The 10,138-nt window shown below is 44.6% G+C and overlaps 1 protein-coding gene and 1 pseudogene across 1 annotated transcript; one reads left to right on the forward strand and one right to left on the reverse strand.

Annotated features, from left to right (window-relative positions):
• The first annotated feature begins 9 nt into the window (after positions 1 to 9).
• LOC119340672 lies at positions 10 to 4,117 on the forward strand. The gene is made up of 5 exons (XM_037612598.1): positions 10 to 690; positions 1,143 to 1,456; positions 1,582 to 1,641; positions 2,473 to 2,954; positions 3,407 to 4,117. Exons 1-5 carry the CDS (start codon positions 338 to 340, stop codon positions 3,827 to 3,829), a joined length of 1,632 nt encoding a protein of 543 aa, XP_037468495.1. The 5' UTR covers positions 10 to 337; the 3' UTR covers positions 3,830 to 4,117.
• Positions 4,118 to 4,422: 305 nt separating this feature from the next.
• LOC119340682 lies at positions 4,423 to 8,043 on the reverse strand (annotated as a pseudogene).
• Between the last annotated feature and the right edge of the window lie 2,095 nt (positions 8,044 to 10,138).

Here is a 10,138-nt window from a genome sequence, read left to right on the forward strand (position 1 = left end):
CCCCTCCCTCCACCCGGAAATCCGCACCTTCCCGCTCCGAGTAATCGCTTCCCGCGGCCCACCGCCGTCCCCGTCCTTCCTCGTCGGGGCGTCGCGTTCCTGCCCCCTCCGCTCCGTCCGGAGTCTCTGGCCGTTCGGTTGTGAGGTATGGGGCGGTTTTCGTCCGGCGACTAGTCCAGTCCCGCGATTCCTGGGCGCGCGCCGTCCGTCTAGATCCGCCCCTGGTCCGCAGGGGGTTTCTTGATCCTGGGGAATTTTTCGGGGAGGCGCGAAGGAGGCGCATTTTCCTCTTCTTCTTCTGGTCTCCGCGGTTGGGGATCTTTCTTGCTTTTTGGCCATGGCAGCGGCTCCGGCGGTGGGCAGCAACGGCCATGACGCCCATGGCAGGGCCAGCTGTCGGGGTAACCTTCTTCGCCCCCACCCCCCTGCTCGCCCCGGCCCCGGCGCGCCGGTGCCTGTCCGTGGTCATACGGTGGAGACGATCGAGTCTTCAGGCGATACGGCTGCTGATAATCTTTGCTTCTCCGAAGACGGCCATGGGGACAGCACGGAGTGCTCAAGCTCATTTGGGCCCTCTTGCTCTGTATCTGATGACGAGACCAAGTCAGGCATGCACGACATGGAGGTGGAATCGCCTTTCCTGGGCAATTTCAATGTGGATGGCGCCGCTTCTCTTCCAAAGACGGCCAGGTGCACATATCTCCGCAAGCCCTTGTCAAGTTTCCATTCTATCTTTGCATGGTTTTGTTTCAGCACAAAAGAAAGGTCGGGCATGTCCTATTGATAGAATTACTGGATACTGTAAAATGGATAATTTCTTTTACTGATTACCATAACAATAAAATAAGAACTAATCTGACATGTGCTACTGTGTCCCTTTTACACATGCCCTGTTGTCACCAAATTTCATGACTCCAAAAAAAATGCAAAATTCGAAGTGTGAAACAGGCCCCACATGCACAAGTGAAAGCATGCCTATTTTGGGGTGCCTTATACCTTGAAATAGATTAGGGGCGATTAAGATTGGCGCATGAATGCGCAATACTTCTGCTATGTGATATTTGTAAATGAAATTTGTTTTGTGTACTCTGTATCCCTTTCTTATTATTAATAGTTTGTAAATGACATAAATCATGTTTCAGACATAAACAAGTGACTGCTGAGTGGAGAAAGGCCGTTCGCCCAATTATGTGGCGATGCCAGTGGTTAGAATTGCGTATGAAGGAGCTTTCGTCGCAAGTAGCAAAGTATGACAGGGAACTTGCTTTAATCAGTCATGAAAAAGATCTGCAGTCTGAGATGATTGCAACAGATACTTCTGGTCCAGATCTGGCAAAACTGGATGCCCAAGGCCATGATAGAAATATTATGAAGAGGAGACAACGGCAAAGGCTTGAAGACATCGTGGACACCTCATTGTACATGGATAGTCATCAAATATTATCCTATTATCATGGTTTGACATCTATCCTTATTCTGTAGGGCTAGAAATTTTATATTTTATATCCTGCAGTAGATCCGTATTTTGCACGGAGCTTGTACTGATACTTGGTAATGATGACGTGTCTCCTTCTTTTGCAGAAAGCAAAAACAGAAACAGTGGAGCTGAAACAGATGGTCTGTTGATTTACGATGATGCAGGTATGGTGGATGGCTTTGCCCTTGCACTCAAAGTTCTCCTATTTTATTAGTTTGAATGTAGAAAGTGTAATGTTTATCATAGTTATGTCCTATGTACATATAACATTAATTGTTTGTGCTACACAACTGTGGGTTTGGCAAGTAACTTTTATTATTAGTTTTAGATTACCTCTTTTCTAGAATTTATTTCTTTCAAAGAATGCACATTGCTCTCATTTAGAAAAGAAAGGGAAACGCTAATTACCTACTTAATATGACTCGAGCGGTATTAGCAACCCTGCTAATCAGTGCAGGCAAGTTCTGAGATGTGACATACTTGCAAAAATTTGTTGGGTGCAAACTACTGCTTGGCCTCACTTTACTATCTTTCAGTGGCGGAGCTACGGCTGGGCAAAACCAGGCCATGGCCTGCTCAGCTCAACGAAAATTTAGTGAAGACTGGTGCTGAATTTGGGCCCTAAGAGCAAAACTTCAGATGTACTGTACTAGTATTTTTTAAGCTGGTCTGTTTTGGCCTGCCCAAAGATGTGGATGTAGCTCCGGCCACTGCTATCTTTACAGCCTTTGATCTTGATATACATATGTTAGCCGCTTTTGCATCTATCGTATTTATTTTGACTGTCCATCCCTTTATGTATCTTGTTATTACTTATTTGTTGATAATATATTGGGATACGACAATATTGAATGTCATTGTAGTTATTATAGTTAGATTATTGAAGTTGGAAAACCAGAACACGTGCATCCTGGTCATTGTTTTGTATATATGGTGCGGCGTTGTTTTATTTTACCAATGTCTAATCCTTGGTTTGCTTGTAATTTCTAATGCAGTTGTTGAGGATACCAAAAGAAGAGGTCCTGACAATACATTACCGGAGTCTAAGGAAACAGACAGGGTCTTAGAACAATATTCTTTAACAGATATTCTTCGGACAATTGATAGTATCCAGTCTCGAGTCCTTAGGCTTCAAGGTCATCTCAGCAAGGTTTGCAGCCACGCACAAGTTAAGGTGCCTCCAAAGAGTCAGAAGGCTCAAACCCAGTTAGCCTCTTGTAAGAAGGATGGGCACCGTCCTCAGAAAAAGAGGGATCTGAATAGTTTGCTTCAGGAGGAGGATAAACCTAGACCACTTGTTGGAGTTCCAACTGCTTTATCAGATAGGTGCACTGACTATGCAATGGAATATGGAAAGAGAAATATCGCAGAAGAAGGTGCAACACAACCATATGCAAAAAAAGTCACATTTGAGACACTCTTTGGTGCAGATAATCCCTTAATTCATCATACTCATCTAGGAGAATTATACCAAGAAGTAAGCTCATGTTCCATATCATTCTTCTCTATTTTAACCACACAGTTTTTAAAAAATAATTATAATTTGACAATTCAGAACCAAATGTAATGAATAATCTATACTTTCAGTGTTACCATCTTAGGAGTTTCAGTTGTACGAATGCAGGTCTTTGTAATTGTAATCGTCTTGAAGTAGATTGTTGGGTAACAACCTGAAACTAATGATTTTGGGCACTGTTTACACTTTTATGAGGAAGGAGTGCTGAAGCTCATATGATTCGTGTCGTTTCCCCTATGTTTACCATCCATTCATGATTGTAGCTAACTAGTCAAGTCAAATTTAATATTAAACCATGTATCAGATTTGTAGTTTTATCCTTGAATTATTGTGAAATGGAGACATACTACCAACTTTTGGATGGACATTTGTCGAACACACTTTTAGCTGATGATTTTTTATTGTATTTGCAGAATGCTGATGATGTCCTAATAGACAATCGAGCAGCCCTAGTAGAAGGGTACCAGCAGTTTGAGAAGGTGAAGCAGGAAGCACAGAATCATGTGGAGCTGGCTAATAAGGTTGCTAACACCCTTCTTTCCAGAGGAGAAGAAACTGTTGCAAGACAGGTGGTTAAGCTTGAACCAGTTTATGAAATAGCTCCAAGTGTGAAGCAAGTCTGTCCTGGAAATAAACGAAGCAAGAAACCAAAGAAGAAATCTGGGAGCTCTCTGCCTCCTTTGGAAGAGCAAATCGAGAAGTCCCCTGATGTACCTGCAAAGAAGAGAACTGTGAAAGATCTGCACAATCTGAAGAATGAAAAGCCTGTTTTCGTAGCTGTGGACACGCGGAGGAGCCAACGAGTCCGAAAACCCAAAAAGTACGGAAGCGATTGAGTTTCAGGAACGGTCCTGTCTCCAGATTCGGTTTTGTCTTTGCTGCCCAAATTTCTGGCACATGGAAAACCAGATGTGTTACCTAATTGGTTTCTGTAAGTAGGCATAGTTTGGAAGAATATATGAAGTGGCATATCTTCGGCAGCTCCCCTTTACCTGGGACAGTAACAGCAGTAATGCTGAGTTGAGATTTTTTGGGTTGCCTGCAAATTGTTATTGTGAAACCTGCATTGTATAAAGTAACATTAGATAAAAGTATAGTCCGGCATAATACAAGTTGTTTCGTCATTGCCAGTTGTGCAAATGTATGTAAAGCCATGTTTTTTGTGTTCAGAGATCTTAGGATTCGGCAAGCAAATATGAAGTCCATGAACTAAATGTCATGTATACTGCAAACTCGTTTGGTCCATGAAGGTAGTGCTAGTAAGTCGTTTTGTTAAATGAGTAACATATTTTGTAGGTTATAATGTCTCGAAAGTATGTTTTTTCAAAACAAATGGCTACCTGTCACCGGGAGCCATATCACAACACTTAAGTGGACCTTTATTATGGACAAGTATGCGGGTGGAGAGCCAGACATAACGGACACTATCGAAAAATTAAGTACTAGCTAATTCAAATTAGGTATACATATAGAGGTATAATCATCATGTATATGTATGTACATCGTTTTCGCAAAAAGAAAATGTATGTACATCGAATTAGCTATACTTATACAGGTAGAAAATTCATCTTGTATACATATTGTATGAGCGCTTGCGTCTGTACTTTGTTAAAAACAAGGCAAAGGAGAACGATAATTCCATTGTGCTACGTCATGTTTTTGCTGTCCGTTTAGTGTACTCAGCTTTGACCTTCTTCAGTGTCACGACCACATCTTGCATCGTCATTCGCTGGTCAGGAGAGTCGCTAGAACAAATCAAACCCAACTCAAATACTGAAGCAAGAAACCCATCGTCCAAGGTGCAGCTAGAAAGAGAGGAGCCATGTAGTAGCTGTCCATCGACGACCTTGACAAGCTCTGCAGGATATGCCTCATGAACCCACCGCCTGAGCGTTAATTGTGCGCCAAACATAGTGGCAGTGGGCTGCTTTCCAGTGAAGAGTTCAAGGAGCATGATCCCATAGCTGAAGACGTTGCTCTTCCGCGATGCTTTTCCAAGTGACATGTACTCTGTTTGAGAAAAAACAAAAATATAAATTAGATGCAGTTGCTCAACCATGTTGTTTTGAGTCGAGTCATAATTTATCATTGGTTTAAACAAATGTTTGCTGAGCAAAATAACAACAACAAGCTAATTAAATACCTGATGCCATGTACCCAACTGTTCCAGGCATGCTCGCACTTATCATGGAGTTGTCATCTAGAACCAACCTTGCAATGCCAAAGTCTGCCACATGCGCCGTCATGTCCTCGTCAAACAACACGTTGCTAGGCTTCAAGTCACGATGCAAGATCAGCTCGTAGTGCTCATGGTGTCGATGAGCCATTGCCATCGAAATATCAAGCATGATGCCCAGTCTCTCAAGGAATCCCAAGCGCGTTGTTGTGCTCTGTGATCCATGAAGGTGCAACTCTAAGCTGCCATTTGGCATGTATTGAAGCACTAGTGCTCTGAAGTCAAGGTTGGAACATGTGTTAATTATCCTTATCAGGTTGCGGTGTCGCGCCATACAAAGCACCCGACACTCCGCATCAAAGCTTCGGATGGCCTCCTCTAGTTGCATGTCAAGAACTTTTATCGCAACCACCAAACCATTGCTCAGTTGGTCCTTAAAAACTTTTCCAAAGCTTCCGCATCCCAAGATGTGTTTCATCACTGAAATTATTGGTGACGCGAACAAGCTCATGATAGGAGACTATTTGATGGCCTATGGCATCAGTTGGATCAACAGAAGCATTGTCCTTTCCCTTCTTAAGTTTCTTTCTGAACCATAGGTATACGTAAATGGCAATGGCGCCAAAAGCTAATATGAGTGTTGGCAGTAGAAATTGAAGCAAGTGTCTTTTACTTGAATGATTTCTATCAAGGCATGGTGGAAATCTTAGTCGCGGAGCGCCGCATAGCCCAGGATTCCCAACCAAAGATTTCAATGTGAGGTTTGAGAAAACACCTCCCTCGGGTATTTGTCCTTCTAGCCTATTGAATGATAGGTTCAAGGTATTCAAGTACGTAAAGTTAGCAAGGAACACTGGAATTGTACCCGAAAGATTGTTAAACGAGAGGTCCAATGATGCTAGTCTTTTTACTTTTTCGAGATGAACTGGAATTGAGCCTTTGAAGGAGTTATGTGATAGATTTAGGTAAGTAAGCATACTAAGTTGTCCAAATGTTTCTGGTATGCTTCCTATCAACAAGTTAGAAGACATGTCTATTTGATATGTTTGTCTTAGGCCAGTAACATCTACCGGTACTTCACCAGTAAAGGAATTGTGTGAAAGATCAAGTGTGATAAGTTTATCCAGGTGGAAGAAACTCGTTGGTATCGTTGAGCTTAACTGGTTATATGACAAGTCTATGCTTTCTAACCAACTAAGATTACCAAAGTTTCTTGGTATGGAGCCTGATAATTTGTTGGCTTGGAGAAACAATCGTTCTAGACTTCGAAGCATACCCATTTGTGTAGGGATAGGGCCTGGCATGTTATTCCAGGAGAGATCAAGCCATGCAAGATTTTCCAGCATAGTGATAGATTCTGGAATTGGCCCGGTGAATAGGTTATCCCGAAAATCAATCCATAGAAGGTTGCTTATATTTGAAATTGCTACTGGAAGTCCACCTGTCAACTGGTTGGCACCTGCACCAAAATAGTTTAAACGTGTTGAGAATTTTCCCACATAACCAGGGATGGTGCCTGTAAAACGATTTTTTTCAAAATCAAGGAATTGGAGTTGTCTGCACTTGGAAAGAGCTGACAAGAAATCTAGATTCCCCTCTAAATTGTTGTCTCCCAAAGCAAGAATATTCAAAACTGTATTTGTTCCAAGCATTGATGGTACTTGACCGGACAACTGATTCACTTGGAAATTTAGGTAGGACAATTTGGATAAGTTACCGAGCGAAGCTGGAAATTTACCAATCAATTGGTTGTATTGAAGATCTAGATAAGAGAGTTCCTGCATAAGACCTAATTCTGGTGGAATCTCACCTGTTAGACTGCCGTTTGCGAGTTGTAGTTGAGTGAGTTTTGTAAGATTACCAAAGGCCGCCGGGATCGAGCCAATAAGGTGATTAAAACCCAAGTTAAGTTTTTTGAGGTTTGTCAATTTGGCCAACCATGTTGGCAGAACATCCACAAAAGAATTTTCGTGCAAATCAATTACTTGTAGGTATTGACATGATGCAAACCCTGATGGTAACCGACCGGCAAATTTGTTACCATATATGGAAATAAACTGTAACATAGGGAGGCTGAAACTTTGATTGCTCGGAAAAGTTCTAGTCAGGTTACGATTATTTACTAGTGGAATTTCCTGTAATCTAGACATGTTGAACATGGCTTGTGGCACTAGGCCAGAGAGTTGATTAAAATCCAGTCTTAATAATTCAAGCATGGATAGTGATGTAACGGCGTGTGGTATAGGACCTGAGAGACTATTGTTTCCAAAATTAATGAACGTCAACATAGCCGTGTTGTTGAACAAATACGGAGGTATTTGTCCACTCAAGCCGTTCCCGTACAGATTAATCTGTGTAAGGTTACGCCTGCGTAGCATCATCTGAGGAGGGATCTGGCCTGACAACTGGTTCAAATGAAGATAGAGAAACTCGAGCCTCGTGAGATTGCCTAGGGCAGCAGGTATGGCATTTGACAGGCTATTTTCATGAAGACCAAGGAACCTGAGACGATGTAGCCTACCAAGTTCGGACGGGATAGTCCCTGTGAGATTGGTGTTCCTGAGGTTAAAGACGGAAAGAAAACAAGGAGAGGCATGTCAGACAATGATAAAGCGGTGACACGTTGTCTGCGCCGGCTGCACGAGACACCAGCCCAGTGGCAGAAAGACGTGCCGGTGGTCCAGTTGGCGGCAAGGACGCCGAGACGGTCGGCGAGCTGCGCTTTGAAAGCCAGCAGGGCGGCGAGGTCGGTGTCGCTGCCGTTGGTCGGACTGGGAGAAGAAAACGAGATGGCAGAAAGCAGTACTAGGAGGAAGATGGGAATACGGGCAGGCATGGAGGACGGCGAGGCCATTGAGCTGGGCAGGAAATGGCTGTTTGGCTATGTGCAGATTACAGCGGGAGTGGTGTTGAATTTATACATGGATATGGGCTTTGTGCAGAAGCAGAACCCCATCCTTCCTGTGCCACAGGTGCATCGATCAGTCACCTTGTCATTGCCGGCGATCACACGGCGCGGCAATTAATATGCGGAGCTATCGAACCTTGCCCGAGCGACACGGTTTCTACAGGCCCAACCCAGCCAATCGTAAAGGTAAATGCATCCCACGTTCAGGGATTTACCCGATAGGATCGGACGAAACTTTTTTTTTCATGGTAATACGTGTCTCATTTATATCATAAGTATCATAGTACAAGTCACGTAACCGACCTGACAAAACTGAAAAGACAGTAGAAAGTTAGCCTTTGCACAAAGGAACAACAACCAAGAAGTAAAATTACAATCAAGATTAAAAAAACCTCTGAACTTAACACCAACATCCGTCACCTGCCTCTGAAACCACGACAGTAGCCACCAAATGGGAAAGTGACGGATCACCTTCGCACCCGAGCTCGTAGCGGCTCCATCGCTGACATGCAGCTTTGCGGACCTCCAAGGTGGTTCACCAAAGATAAAATCATTACCGTTGAACGAATCAGACCGGGGCAACACCCCGGACACGCCATCGAACTCCAGATCTGGCACCCCCACACAACTAGAACGCCGGAGGAGAAAACCACATCTGCCATCCACGAACCGCGAACCCAGCACATGATCCATCATCTTCCAGATGCCGCCGATGCAGACCACAATCTGCATCCGCTCCTGGACTACCTCCCAAGCTCCGCGCCGGCGCTGGAGCAAACGCCGTCGCAACGGCGGAGCCCGAGGACACAGGTTCACCACAAGGATGTCGTCGCCGCAACGCAATCCTTGCTTGAACAGACTGATTGCCAAATCCATCCCCAACTATAGGACCGATCGCCTTGTTGGAGTAGGGTCCGAAGAAACTTTATTCAGCGCCGCCATCGCCGCCGCCGAAGCCAAGACGATGAACGGCCTAAACTCCTAATCTACAAAAGAGAAAACGATCCACGCGCGTGGATCCGGCGACCCCCTCACCACCGACGACCGAGGCCGCCGACGGAGGAGAGCCGCCGGACGGCGGCGGCAGGGAAGACTCCTGGCGGCGAGGTCGCCTTTTCTTTCTTTTGGCGGAAGAAAGAAACGCCTTTTGTTTGCTTGCTGGGATCGGACGAAACCTCTACGCCAGCTTTACAACGGACTAGACCCTGAAATGCAGGAAAAATGCAGCACAAGTATTTCCGGATGGAGGAAGTACATAAATGCTGATCAATAGTATATCTCGGATAGCGTCAAGACCGGGCTCAGGAGGGACATGCCACGGTCACGTCTTACTGCAAGACTGCCGCCTCCGGCTCACAAAATTATACTGCAGTATGAGTTTACAAAAAGAAGGTATACTGTAGTATTGTTCTGGGCGTCGCCGTGGCCACGTCGTCATGAATTTTATTATTTTTCTCAGTTTTGCTACCTCTTAGCCGGTTTGTACATTGCTCCCGAATCCGTCTACGGACACAGACACGGAAGGCAGCTATCCAATGATGCTCGCATACATTTCAACAATTTTTTAAATCAACTGAATAAATTTCATGGAAACACCGCATCCATCTGCGGACATGGATACAGGAGGCGATCATCCAACATTGTCCGCACACATTTCAACAACTTTTTAAACCAACCGAATAAATTTCATGGAAACACGGCGGATTTCATATAAACCGGACGATATTCATTACATTTTGGACATTCTTTTAACTAAATACTATACTGGACTAAGATAAAACTAGTCTACCGCCAGAACCGACGGATATCCATGCGCACAACACGGATACCCTTGACTAGTCTACGGCCGGTCGCGGTGGATCTCCATTGTCCTCTCCATGTCCGGCAGCCCACTCGTCGGACTGTTGTGAGCCCCAAAGGTATATGCTTCAACGCAAAGAGCGGCTAGCTTCCCAATGTTCGGCAGTGTCCCTCAACAGAGTGGAACTGCCGCGTTGTGCTTCAGCCGGAGGGAAGGGGAAGACGATGGCCTACGACCGGGCAAGACACCATCTATGTACG

The sequence above is a fragment of the Triticum dicoccoides genome, chromosome 1B (assembly GCF_002162155.2).
Source record: "Triticum dicoccoides isolate Atlit2015 ecotype Zavitan chromosome 1B, WEW_v2.0, whole genome shotgun sequence".
NCBI lineage: Eukaryota > Viridiplantae > Streptophyta > Magnoliopsida > Poales > Poaceae > Triticum > Triticum dicoccoides.